Source organism: Apodemus sylvaticus, chromosome 8 (assembly GCF_947179515.1).
Source record: "Apodemus sylvaticus chromosome 8, mApoSyl1.1, whole genome shotgun sequence".
Taxonomy (NCBI): domain Eukaryota; kingdom Metazoa; phylum Chordata; class Mammalia; order Rodentia; family Muridae; genus Apodemus; species Apodemus sylvaticus.
Window position 1 is genome coordinate 97,089,341 of NC_067479.1, and position 14,500 is coordinate 97,103,840.

Below are 14,500 nucleotides of genomic sequence, written 5' to 3' on the forward strand. Positions count from 1 at the left end.
CCAGCCGCATTCTTTGTGTCTGTGCCCAGTAGAGTTTACCAGGTGATATGTCTTTTGAAAGGCTGAGCATCCCTGGGGTGGGGGAAGCTCCCTGAGGGTTTCAGCACTACTATTGGGGAAGCCACCTCAGAATCTATTTTAGCTCTCCCACCTCAGAGCCTTTGTGGCTACTTCTTACCCTGCAGGGTCCTCTGAGCTGCTCTCTGCCACCCGCTTTCCTCGGCAGGGGCTCAGCTCTGCTCCAGAGGGCTGGGTCTACAGGAGGCCAGAGCTGGCTGGTCTTCTAGATCTGGGAGTAAGAGTGGGCCTGTAACTCCCATGTCTACCCACTCCTTGAGACATCTTCAGGCCTCGAGTAACCCCTAGCCCACACCCCAGCCTTCAGGAAGCTGACATATTATGGTTGCTGTGATAACATACCAGACAGAAACATTTTAGGAAGGTCTTCAGCCTCTGGGGCATGAGAACTGACCTAGCTGGGGCAAGTGGAACCTGAGGCAGCTGGTCACCATGGATCTTCCTTTGGAGATGTCCTAGACAGGCCCAGAGGTGTCTCAGTGTCTCTCCTATGTATATAAATCCAGTCAAGTAAAGATTGGCCATTATACAGGCCTGGCAGGGAGAGGACTAGCCTAGCAGTGACCTATGCTCTCTCTCTCTCTCTCTCTCTCTCTCTCTCTCTCTCTCTGTGTGTGTGTGTGTGTGTGTGTGTGTGTGTGTAGGGGAGTGTTTAAGAAGTCTTCAAAGTATCCCAGTTTCTGGTCGCCATGCAGGAAGGTCACTAAGCCCCTGATGCTTACCTGCCTGCCTGAGGTATCATGTCTGACAACACCTGGGCAGCAGAATGGCCAGGGTTACAGTGCTGTTAGGTAGCACTGGCCACCCCTCATGAAATACAAGGCCAGCTGCCCCTACCCTCACTCACCCTCAGTGGTAAGGCTGACACCTTACCTCTGACTGTTCTTGGGAAGAGGACTGGAGATTTCCTACCAAGGAATCCTAGGTAGCGGAGGCCAGGAACAGTGTCCCTGGGAGTGCCAGAGGACGGACAACAGAGATCTTAGTGTATTGCTGCAGCCGTTGAGCATTGCTTACCCAAAGGTAAAACACCGCTCTCCCCCGTGTTCAGAGAGGAAAAGTTAAAGTGACTGACTCCTCAGAACCTCTCCCATGGCAATTTAAAGATGACTCCTCATCTCCTCTGTGACAGGGAAACGGCCCTGGGAGAAGTTAGGTGGGACCACCAATTTATTCACACAATCCTCCTCCGATTCCTCAGCACAGGTGTAGAATTATGCTGAGTTGACCTGAGACAAAAAATGCCACCAGCTCATCAAAAGAGCTTCCAGGACCAAAGTCTCAGGAGGGTTTTCACAGGAGGAAAAGGGAGTCTGGCCATGGTAAAGGCCAGCTGCCTGCCTGCCTGCCCCTGACAGGGAAGAGTTTGCTAGCCAACTCTGCCACCTGCTGGCAAATAGGGATCTAGGCAGGTACAATTTTTATGGGAAACTTCTCCCACTATGCAATGCACTCTCCTGACTAGACATCTGACTTCCGGTGAGAGGCACTGACCATGAGACTCCTCCACGGTGGGTGTTCTGCCCGGGAACCTTTCCGTCTCATCCCATTAGGTTATGTTTACACATGCTGTTCCAAGCCTAAAGGTTTCGGCCATGAACTGTGACTATGAACAGATGGGGAATGAGGCCTTTTTAAAGAAATAGGGCGAAGCACTATAAAGAGCGAGCTTAGGCCATTGATAAAACCATTATCAAGTTAAACAGGAATGATTGTCAAATGGTGTGAACTGGTAAAAATAATTTTTAAGATTCTGTCCAGAGACTACTTTTAGACATGTCTTGGGGGTTGGACAGATTGCTCACGGGTTAAGAGGTGAGGCCTTAGGGAAGGCTGTGTGACTTGGGGAAGACAAATGCTAGTCTAGCCTTGTAAGTTCCTTGGGGTTACTTTGGGTCAGCTGCACCTGGAAAAGGCCAGTCAGCATGGTGACACCCCAGGAGCTCCCTACAAGCTGGTTGGTTGCTAGTTCTACCAGAGTCTCCTTAAGCTTTTGCTACTTTTATAAATGTGGGGTGCAGCCTTGAGACTCCTTTCTCAGCTTCCCAGCCTTTTAAGAGTCTTCTCACACGGTGTGGGACACATACCTTTAGTCCTCACACTCAGGAGGCAGAACCAATGAGTTCTAGACCATTAAGACCCTTCCTTTCCAGGTGATTGATTAAATAGGAAGCATGGTCTGTCTGTACAAGAGTTCCTGAGGTCATTTGCCATGTACCCTGGTCCTTTCTTTGCTTCATGGCTGAACCTTTGTCCTGAAGCTATAAGCATTTCTGTAATTATCTAGAGGATTTCACTCTGGTGATGCAAAGCTGAGCAAGGCAGAGGGAAAGGAACGCAGCTGGTGGGCAGATCTGATGGGGCGGATGGAGGGAGCAAACAGGTGAATTACCATGCCACTGACAGGGATGCGCTTGAGTTTAAACGTCTGCAGAGTGGGCACACGTGGGTGCAGCTGCAGTAGTCAAGGACTTGATGCTGGAAGGCTGGCCGAAGGCTGGAGGGAGGATGCTGGCACATCCTTTTACATCCTTATGTGGATGGTGCTGTGAAGCAGGGTTTTGTTTAACATTTTTATTGACTCTTTGGGAATTTCAAATCACGCACCCCAGTTCCGTTCACTTCCCAGTCCTTCCATAGCCATCCTTATAATCTCCCCCCTCCCAAAAGAAAATAAAAAATTAAAATAAGGATCAGAGAAGAAAAGGAAAACGAACAACAAAGACTATCTTGCCAACCTCTCCTGGCAATGACCCGCTCGGCCATCAGGCAGCTTTCTGTTGCACGCACTCTTTCGCTCCGTTTCCCCCACATTTCCCATATTCCTTCATGGCATTGCGAGTTGTGTATCACACGGTGCATCCTCTTGTTCAAAAGCTCTCACTACTTGCTAGTGTTCATTGCCATGAGCCATTAGTCTACTTCAAAGCCTCTGGCTTCTGCTACACCATCAATACTGCCCCTCACAGACTCTTGGCTATCCTGCTGAGTGGTGGAGCCCTGCAGCTTTGGGTCTGCAGGACTGGCTCCTTCACAGGCTTCAGCAGTTCACAGAGGAGGTAGACGTTGGGGTGGATCAATTCATAAGCCCTGGGTGGTGGCTGAGTAGGTCAGCCCAGCAGCACCCCCACCCTACCTCCTGGCAGCGTCTGATGTCATACTGCTGACATAAGAACAGTAGAAGTGAACCTTTGACAGGCTGTATGGTGCCAGCAGAGGGTAGAGGAATGGAGAGGCTGGCCTGAGAACCAGCAGGATGAATGTGCATTGCTGCCTCTGGAGTCCTGGGAAAGGAGGGAGGCACTCAACTTAGCATTCTGTGAAGAGGAAGTACTTGACCATGGTACCTTCTCAGGCCCACCCAGAGCAGGGCCTACTGACTAGCAGCTGAGATGGCTGTGGTGACATCTGACACCTGTCTCCAGACAATTGGGAGTTCGATTCTGGAGTCAGATCATAGCCCAGCCTTACCAACCCTCAAGTTGTAAATCACAACCCCGACTTCACTGAAGTGGCCAGTTGCCAGGGCTGGCCCCAGTCCAGGTCAGTGGAGGCAACACAGTGGAAGCTTCCCTGTCACCATGCCACTCCCTTCTTTCAGCTGGTTTCTGGTGTCTTGGTCCAATACTGGACAAGGGGCAAGGTGTGCAGCTTGGGAATGCCTAGTCTACTGGCTCTGCTGCACTGAGGGTGAGTCGTGAGTGTTAGACGCTCTTTCCAGCACACCACACCAAGGAGAAGTAACATCTGCTACATATCAGCTCCTTCTCGGAATGTATTTACCATAAGACCTGGCTGCAGTTTGAACTAGAGTGTGACTGTGCAACTGTTATGATCTCTACAGACTAAACCTCTAGCTGAGAGTTAAGAGACAACTATTTGCCAAGGGCGCCTTACATACTGCTTCAGCTGTGTGGAAACTGAGCCTTTACAATTACTTATGCCTCCTTGTTTTATGAGAAAACAGAGCCAGAGGGAGGGTCAGGCCATTGACCAAAACGAGAGGCCAGGACCCAATTTTGGCTCATTTTACATTCCCATTACTGCAGTAATTTCATACTATATGCAGTCACCTGTACCGCACACTGAGAAATATAAACTGTATGGTCAAAAGTCCTAGTTATGAGCTTAAACAGCATTTGCATGTTAACTGTCTACACCCAGGCCAGACTCTCCCTTCTCAGGGTATTATGGGGCAAGGAATCAATAGAGCACACACATACACACACACACACACACACACACACACACACACACACCAACTTCTTACTTTCTTTTTGGCTGTTTTTAAGTGAGCAAGAATTATGTAATCATGTTGCATGACTTCCTGGGGAGATATGGACACCCATTTATTCCAGATAGGGCACTCCCAGATCAAAGATTCAACCTCACCTAAGTCCAACACTCAAGGATCTTAACTGAGGCAACCAAGAGGCAGCTCCCCATGGATAAGGCCCCCTCTTGGAGCAGCAACTGCTCTCCACAGGGAATGTCAGTCACTCCCCTTCTTAGGGTCTTGGGTTACAGCTGCTGGGATTTAAAGACGGCAAAGGCTATGCCATTTCTGGAGGACGGATCTCTGTAAGAGGTAATGATAAGAACAAAGGCCTCTGGGTAAGGTGTGTGCATGGCACACTCAGGCTAGGACAATATACCATGGAAGTGAACTGGCTGACAGCCTGGTGGGAATTCCACAAGAAAGTACAACACGACACTCTGCAATCCTTCATGAAAATGTACAACAAAGAATCAGTCTTTGGAAGTTCATCCTGAGGTACACCTCTCCAGGAGTCTTACCAAGCATGTGCAGTCTGGGGTATGGAGAAGCAGCTCAGGGTTTAGCATACAGTCATTCTGGAACACACAAAATGTCTTCCTTGAGGGTCAGCATTTCTCTACCATGCAACTTCCATTTCTTTCCAGGTCACACTGCCTTACATAAGAATACACACAACCAGCAGACTCCTAGAGCGTGCCCCATGCTTGGCAGTCAGAAGCACAGCAGCGTTTCGGCTTCTCCCTTTGGTTCATTCTGAGCTGCCTGGCTCTTTCCATTTCTTGGCCAGTTTTCACAAGTACTCGTCCTGATAACTTGGGTGTTCTCATGCATGTTAGTTACTAGGAAGCTTCTCCTTTTCCTTCTGTTCACAAAGTAAGAAACTGCTATAGGGCCACGATAAGCAGATGTCACAGGCCTCGTGCAGACAGAGAAAACTGGACAAAAGCAGGACGCAAGTCAACTGTCCCATTAGTCCTAAGACACGCCCTCTGCCACAGATCCTGCAAACAGGGGCGGTACAAATTCTACGATGCACCAGGTATAGACCCACTGTAAAGAGTCTTCCCCAGAAGTGCAGGGCTCACAACACTGTCCAGCTCCCCATGCTAACTATGCTCTGCAGCATGCCTCAGCGCGTGCTCTTTCCCACCTCACTGCTCTCAACTAGGCACCTGGCTTCCATGGCCATGTTCACACCTCTAGCCTAACTAGATCTATTTTCACCACAGTGACCCTAAGATAAAGCCCCATCACCTCACTCTCTGCAATGGGTTCTGACTATCCAGAGTAGCAGCTCTCAACCACCCTTTGACAGGAGCTGTAAATCAGATATTTATGTTGATCCATAACAATAGCAAAATTAGTTACTAATTAGCAACAAAATAACTTTATGGTTGGGGTCACCACAACATGAGGAACTGTATTTAAAGATGCACAGCATTAGTAAGGTTGAGAGCCACTGCTCTAGAGAATGAAGCAGGTCCCACTGTTGTTTCTTAGTGTTTCAATTCTGAACCTCAAGTTTCCTACCAGCACAGCAGACTATCTTTTATCTTGCACACCTGTGCCCTGTACATCAGCCCTCATTTCCATCCAGGCACTTACTTTTAAACCTCTAACTTTTCCTTTTGTTTAGAATATCGTTCCTCTTTAGAAGTCTTTTCATTGAAAGATGTAACTTCTTGTACAATATCCTTTCCTTATATCGAATCTACCTACTTCTCTTGAGCAGTCTTGATTCAGTCAGTGATTCAGTCAGTCAGTCAGCCAGTCAGTCAGTCTGTGTGTCTCCCTCTCGATTCCTCTCATTCTACTTTCCAGCAGAGTCACGACAGTATGTTTTCTTTAACTGATGAAATAAAACTTGTATTGGAAACCTAACATTTTCAAAGCATATTTGAAGCTATCTTATTTTCCAGGGAAGTTCAACCACTGGTGTATAAGCTTAAGAAAAATTAAAAAATTAACCTAAAATCAGTACAAGTAAGTCACCTCCATTTAGGTTTGACAGATTTCGAAAAAACAAAAAAACCAAAACTTTTCAAAACTGCAATACCTGTATTATCCACACAAGGAAGTCCACTTTACGACTGAGCGGAAGCCTTCATCACTCAACTCAAAATAAGCTTGACGGTAACATTCTGGATCAAGCTCTGCTACTCTGCCTCCCTACCGAGGACAGTAACAGGACAGCATGCACCGGCTCAGCAATCTCACGGCTGCCAAGGCAGCAGGCACAGGCAGCAAAGTCTTGAGGGGTCAGTGTGTGCAGAGGCGGGGGAGATGGCCTGGGTGCTGAGGCTGTGTGGACAGGAGTCAGGCGAGATAGAGGACACCCTCCCAGCAGCTGGTTGGCACTCAGAGGGGCCCTGTCCACCCTCATGGGGCCCACCCATGAGCAGTGAGGAGAACCTGTGGCCGGAACTGATACAACTGGCTCCATGTTCAAACCTCCTGCTTTCTTTGACAGACTCAGGTATGATACTGATTTTTGCCAAGTGACCATGATGGCTGCTGTCTCACGCAGTTACTAGGTCAAAGGGCTTCGAAGCAAAGTTTCTTAAGTTCCTCTAATGATTTCAAACACAAGAATAGCAATCCTAGATCAAGCCATATGCCAGTAGTGAAAACCAGGATGACAATGTGTGTAAAATCCAAACCAAAGACACCTGCCCTACTAACAACCTTACCTCAATCCACAGGAAACCCTAAAACCACCAGGAAAAAACACATTTTGTTTTGTTTTCAATGAAGAACTCTTACTTTCATACCACTTTTTCTTTTTTATTTAAAATATTATAACCAATTGACATACTAGATAACACTGTTTACATCCAGTGGTGCATGTTTAATGACTAGGGCATGGACGAGTAAACCACAGTAATGATCTCAGCATTCCCTACAAAGTGCCCCGTTTTGTTTTGTCTGGAGAGGAGAGAGGAGAGCACAGGGAAGGGGAGGGATAAAGAAGGAATGACATGTACAGGGAGAGAGAGAGAGAGAGAGAGAGAGAGAGAGAGAGATCTAATTTTCATCCTATGTTTTAAGGTTTAAAACCTTATTAACAGGGTAAACTGTAATGAGAAAATAGACATCACAGTCCAGGCAGACAGCTACTTCAGTTTAACTTCATCATTCAGCTATAAGAGTAACAGCTTCTCAAAAATATACCAAATATTGGGCCTACAAAAGTAATTTATTTCTTCGTAAAATTTACTAAGATTTACTCCTTTTGTAAAATGTAACGCGTGGACTGCTATCTCGAGCAGGTTCCTTACAGAAACAGTGATGCTGTCAATAAGCACGTGCAGCACAGTTCCCAGACCCAATGGAGGACGGACTCCACGGACTGCCTCTAACTGATGCAAGGCTTGCACGTCACATGCTTACTGGGGTTTTGTCAACAGTGGCTATAAAGTATTCAACGCACATTTATAATTTACACGCAGTAAAGGTCGAACAGTAAGGGCAACAGCTTACTTGGGAAAGCATAGAAAATCAGTGTGAGGTAGTTCAATAAAACCTAGTCTAATTTTAAGTCACTGTGAGAATAGGACATTGTGCAAAACTAATCCACAGGTAATATTTCTCAGGAGTTTCAATAATGAAGAAAATCTAAGCCAGAAGTGCCCAGAAAGTTGCTCACTACACTCCCCTTAAGAGCACTTTGCCTAAGAGCAGTTACTTTGAAATTAATTAGGACACAAGTTTTCCTATCTTACCCCAAACCACACATTTCTGCTTCAATGCCCTTATCTTTCATCTTTCGTGCGATTAGGACAAATATATCTCCTGTGGTTCACAGGAGACACCCAAGAGATCAGTAGAAACACTAGAATGTAACAGGCCACGAGGCAATGCTGAAGAGGGCTACGGTGAGAGACAGTGCTGGGTATGCTACTCACTGGGAAGAATTACTGGGGTCAAGGGGCATCATGCATCCACTCTACACTAATGAGTGACTAATGAACAACACGCACAAGCTACAACAGGATTTCTGAAAATATACTATGTTGTTATTTTTTTTATCTCAAAATGCTGTGCAGGCTAGCGCTGAGGCAACACTGATGGCTGTCTTCATGTGCACGGCAGAAACTGGTCAACAATGTAAACCAAGTTCTATCTGTAACTCAGGAAACAGCTTCCCCTGCCTACTGCTCATCCTATCCCGTCAGTGTCATTTCTGCCTCCAAGTTTTAGGGTAACAAAGTGAGGTGAGCTCGGAGCTGAGGAATACAGGCTGACAGGCAAGCTTCTGCTCTCTGTACACAATCAGGATTCTCTGTATTGGTGGGGGCTCCTGCTTCTCTTACTGAGCCTTTGCTTCTGGTGAGCACTCTTCTGAGATTTGGCAATCAGCAGCATGGCGTGACACAGTCAAAACCACGTAGAAAATAGCATTAAAGAGTGAGATGCTCTATTTATAACAAAGCAATCCCAACAACATGGTCATCTTACAGATGGTCATTATGTATTAGTGGGTACAAGAACTGTAACCAGGAAGACATGTAGGAAGAATAAGGCTCTCTTTCCTAAACCATGAAGTGGAATGCTAATTCTCTGCTAAACAACTCTTAGACAGTAAGTCAATGGGTATCCTAAGTATGTATAATTGAAAAGTCAAGTTATAGGGTGGTTTAACAAGTACTAATAGACAGAAATGTTATTTGTAATTTCTTAAAAAAATACTTAAGATGCTTTAAAATTCTAAAAGTACCAGTAGGATTTATGTTAACAGATCTGAACAAAGTGAGGAGGGGGATGTGTAAACGGTAGATCTTAATGTGTGGAGCACAAGGTTAACAGACAGACCTCGCTTTTAGGGTATAATTTTGTGAAGTATTTCAGTTTACATTAGGCATTGAAAGCTTGTTTTTGTTTTTTGTTTTTTTTAATTCAACTGGAACATGATGGCTGGCAAGTGGGAGCTGGCAATTACAACAAATGATACAATCAGAACAACTGGTATTCCTTACTTAACCGAAATCTGAATCAAGAAAGATGGCTTCTCTGCAATCAAACACAAAACACAGAAAACTAACTAAAGCATGTCAGCTGTCAAGTGCAATAGTGACATATTTTATCACAGGGAAAACAAAACCAGTTAGTTGCCAAACTAATATAAAATAAGAACACACTCATGCTCCAATTTCTGCTAAAATCCTGACTTCAATCTCATATTTCTATAACCCAAGAGGCCTAACAGTCTCAAATTCATACTTGTCTAATAAAATTAATGCACCATGTTGTACATATAGAAAAGGAATCACTAAAAGGTGGGAGGCCAGAAATCATGATAAACTTGCTATTTTTAAAAGTATATAAAAAGCTAATGTATCTTCATCTTAAGTATTGCACATTAACAATGACTTAAAATAGCTTACCTGAAAGTAATTCTACACTAACTGTTAAAAAAAAAAAAAACCCAAACAAAATAAAACCCAAACAAAAAAACCTGCTAAGCAACCTTTCAGCAATCTGCCAAGCTGTGCCTGCTCTTACTCCTGTTGGTTGTGAGCTCCAAGGGGCTCCGGGCTCCTTCCTACATCCTTGCAGCTCATGAAGTATGCATTTCCCAGTTCATTACATGAAATCCCTCTTGTTCCAGATAATATCAAAAGTGCCTGGGCATTACAGATATCATTTCAGAAATAATGAGACCTTGATGACATTTTACTTAGGAAAATTCAGTTACAGAGAAAGGATTCTGCAGATATAAAATGTAAACAGTTAACACACACTTGTCAGGAGCAGCACCATTCTTACACTACTCAACGTCCACACTGGAAATCAGATATAAAAAAAAAAATCAAAGACTCAGATTAAAGAACCACCACTATGCCTGCTCTGCTCACTGTGAAGAAACAGTCCTTAGAAAATGACATCCTACATATGGCTGTGTGCTACTATTTTCAGATGAACGGTATATTGCTCATTTAAACGTCACCTACCCAAGTTTAAGTAGGCTTTGGAACCTCCTGACAGCTAGTAGAAACAGGATAATGCTATAGGTAGAATCGAATGGCCAGAAACCCCACAAACTGGTGCTCCACAGACTGACCCACTAAGGAACAGGAACTGGGAAAGTCCAGGGCCAGAAACTGTAAAAGAGAAAGTCCAGGCTCTTGGCCAATGCCAGGACTATAGCCTGAGGAGATTAACTCAGTGTATACAGAAGCAGGTTCATAGCTAGTACAGGGGAAACATGTGTTGATCTCCACTGAAATGTATTTTCATGAAGTAGCCTCTTGACTTTGTGTGATTAAAAGATTTAAGCATGCCACAGATGTTCAGAATATACCACATTCCTTAAGTTTCTGTTGGGTTGGTGTAGGGAGATCCAAAATGTAGAAGGATGTACCCAGCATCTTTAACGACATGCTCTGAGTTATTCTGCCATTTAGATAACAGGGTATTTGCTAAAATTTAGGTAAGGTTGTCTACCAATTGTTTTAACTAAGTTGGGATTGGCAAGTAGCAAATATTGGAGGTTTCTTGACACGTTCATCATTTACAGTAGTTATTCCTGAATATAACTGGCTACAGGTTATTTTCCCTTATTCCTCTGGGGTTATTTCATTGATAAGCACATAACCCTGAAGGATAGCATCATGAACAAACATCTGAAATAAATTCTAATAAAAAACTTATAAACATCTTAAATAATTCATGATATATGCAAGTCACCACATAATAGTTGCTTTGATAAACAAAAATCTTACAAATTCAGTAAAAAAAAATCAGCAGCATAAGATAAAGCAAATATGCAAAATTTAAACCATGATAAAATAATTAGGTTTACATTATACAGTTAATTACAGCAAAAATACAATACAGTTTTGTTGCTGTTTAAAAACACAACTTAAGTTTTAAATTACATCACTTGAAATTAAAAAAAAATAAACTACTTTACTACAAAATGAATTCTACATTTTCTGAAAAATCACTCAAAAATATGACCACTGAATTGTTTTTAAAGCAGTTCTATCAATGACTAACCAATTCCCTATCCCTCCCACCCACCCAAGGCCCAAGTAGTCATCTACAGCAGCCTAGAGGTCCAGCTGATGCTTCTAGACTGCTGTCTGTATCCGAGGCCAAAGTCGGATCTGTGGACATTGAAGACATGTCATTGACAGACGGCGAAGACGATGGATGCTGAGAGCCATTGATCATTGCTGCACCTGTGCTATGAGAAACAAAACAGCAAACCAGTTGCAGAGAGAGTTACAGACGGGGCTGCCTAGACTGTGCTGCCTACTACCTCCACTGTCAACAGACTTCTCCTGGGTTTACGCTGAATCGTATTGAACCCAACACTAATGTTCTTTTGTACATACAAGCTATGAAAGGAGAATTATGAAAATGTCTAGAAACCTATACTTGTTTTCTTTCCATAATGCATTTTTAGTTTAAGACAAGAAGTTAAAATCCAAGTAACATGGAGAATGGCCCTACAGCAAGATCCAGAAATGGGCCTCTGGGTGTGTTCCAAAAGAATTGAGAGTACATACAAAACTGTTTACACTGCATTTTGTTAGAGAGAAGATGTCTAAGATCCAAGTAACTAAAAAAAGTCTGAGAGACTAAAATAATATAGAAAATTACTTTTGAAAAAGTCTTGCAAAAAACACAATGTTCAAGTGATACTCTGGTCCATCTTACAAAGCGGGAGACAACACAAAGCACAGCATTTGGTCAGGAGGGCCCTGAATCAAGTGTGCTAGTCTACAAGAGACTGTATGGCTCGCCAGGTTAACCAACACAGCCTAGTGAGGTAAACTCAGGTATACTTTGATCCTAGTAAGTACCAGGCAAATTCAAATACGGACTTACTAAACAGATGGAAAATACCTTTCTCTGCTAAAAAGCAGTATCTAACAAGCATTTCGTGCATTTAAAAAACAAAAACCCTCAAAAAACAGGAACACCTTATGGAGAGACAGAAGTCCTTTTAAGGGGTAGGCCTCATTCAGAGGGAGAACCATGTTAAAGCATCTCAACAAGATGTAGCAACTTTCAAGCCATAAGCTTACTAAGTAAGGGCCATTTAGAAGTACAAAAATGTAAATTCTCAAAAATACATTTACAGAAGAAAAGCAGTTCAGGGCCCCAAGACGCTGAAAGCAAAGCAGGTAGGAACTCCGCTGAAGCACTTCTGTGCAGTGGTGAGCAGAGCACTGCGAGACAAGAGGTCCTCGGGAGCTTGTACTCAAGTGTGACTAAAGTACCAAAAAGAACCTCAGGACGTGATAGTACACGTAGCAAATTTAGCAAATTTTGTGGTGAAGCGTTTATCCACTCCTACTGAAGACTTTTCAAAGCATAATGAACTCTAAGGGATTTTTCTTGTTCAAAGACATGGCTGTGGTGCCAATGAAAACTGGGTTTAAATTGGTACAATAGAGACAACAGCAAATGTATCAAGACAACAGTGTGTCACTGCTTTCCAATTTAACAACCAAACTGAGTGAGCATGGGAAGAACTGCAGATCCCAGGTCCCTGAAGATTATAATACAAGATGTAAAGCACAATCACAACCACAACCAGGTTTATATTGTAACCAACCTAAAGGAGATGGCTGCCCTCTTATGACTCCATTCTTAGTTCGCTCCTCCAAATCCATTACCTCCTTGTATATCAGTTCTGAAAAAGAAGAGGAAGAGTGACTCTCAGGCATGCATACTTAAGTCAAGGCTTATGTATCTGTTAGGTGCATCGAGCTGGGTACTTGTAATGATAGCAATGGCAGAGGATTGAGTGTCAGCTTCAGACTCATAGGTGTTAGCAATTAATTCACTGATCTTCAACCACAGGCTATACTGACAGAAAGCTAAGCTCTCTGCTCTAACTGTCCCAGCTGGTTAAAGGGCAGCTGTTGTCAGAAGCCAGCCCCTGCCCTGAGTGTGCCAGCCACACAGCACTCTAATTCTGTCAAAGTGAGGGCTGAGGTTCATGCTTATCTTCCTTCTACTTCCTGGGTCCTGTCCTTATGCAACAAGGTTATAATTAGGAAGATTTATAACCAAAGCAGCATTTACAATTAGAATGGGGCAGAAGGGCATCTTTAGTAAGGGAAAAGCAGCAGCAGCTTCAGCTCAGCAGGTATCAGCATCAACACTCCTTCCTGAGACTCATGTATTCCTGAGTGTGGGGGCAGCAGATCGTTGCATGACAGATTTGATCGAGGAAAGATATAAGGCACAATGTATCCCAATACCCTGCTCTTGCATGTGATCCTGACTTGTTTGGTACCATTATCTATTACCTTTGGGTCATATACTCTTTGGAAAAAAAATAAATATAACTCTGGTGAAAAAATGTAAAGAACTCTAAAACATTTGTGTAATTCCTGAATGTGAAGTATTTTTTAATAAAGAATCCCTTGCTGGAAACCAGGCATGGATGGCACATACCTATAATCCTAGAACTTGGGAGACTGAGGCAGAAGATTGCAAGATTGATGCTAGTCTGGGCCACACACATACTTTTATTTCAATATTCTTACAACATTAAAAGCATTATCAAAAAGCTGAATACTCAACCAATCAACCACCTAACCAACAGATAGGAAATTTCCTTTTCAACTGAACAAAAAATTATCAAAAAAAATACAAATGGTCAATAAATGTATGAAAAAATAATCAACACTCCACATGTCATCAGGGACACACAAAAATAGTACCGAGATTCTATCCATCATCAATCGAAATGGCCACCATCTATCAAGAAAGCCAACAGTAACAAATGCTGGCAAAGATGGGGGAGGAGGGAAGAACCTTCTTACACATTAGAGTAAAATGTAAATTATAACAGTCACTATAGAAATTACTGGTTTCTCAAAAAAAAAAAAAAAAAAAAAAAACCCCTAAAAAGCATAATTCCATTAAAGGCACCTAAGGCAGACAATAGCAGAGATATTTGCATAACCATTTCTATTTCTATTATAATAGTAAATACACTATTAGCTTAGATGGTCAGCAACAAAAAAAGACATGAAGAAAATGTGGTGAGACTGGGTGTAGTTGCAGTCCTTAATTCCAGCTCTCTTGAGGCAGGCAGTTCTGGGGAAGTTTGGCATTAGTCTGCACTACATAAGAATGAGTTCCAGGCCAGGCAGACCTAGCTTTTTTGAGATCCTG

At 43.4% G+C, this 14,500-nt stretch overlaps 1 protein-coding gene across 3 annotated transcripts in view; it reads right to left on the reverse strand.

The window, feature by feature from the left end:
* Positions 1-10,014: 10,014 nt before the first annotated feature.
* Mapk8 (mitogen-activated protein kinase 8) overlaps positions 10,015-14,500 on the reverse strand; it is an 80,146-nt gene continuing 75,660 nt past the window's right edge. For 2 of the 3 annotated variants that reach the window (XM_052190156.1, XM_052190157.1), the window contains 2 exons: positions 12,927-13,004; positions 10,015-11,541 (listed from right to left, as the gene is read on the reverse strand). In XM_052190156.1, the coding sequence (XP_052046116.1) occupies positions 11,396-11,541; positions 12,927-13,004 (224 nt within the window). In that variant the 3' untranslated portion in view covers positions 10,015-11,395. Of the gene's footprint in view, positions 11,547-12,926; positions 13,005-14,500 lie in introns of all 3 variants that reach the window. The other variant, XM_052190158.1, reaches the window with a different exon arrangement.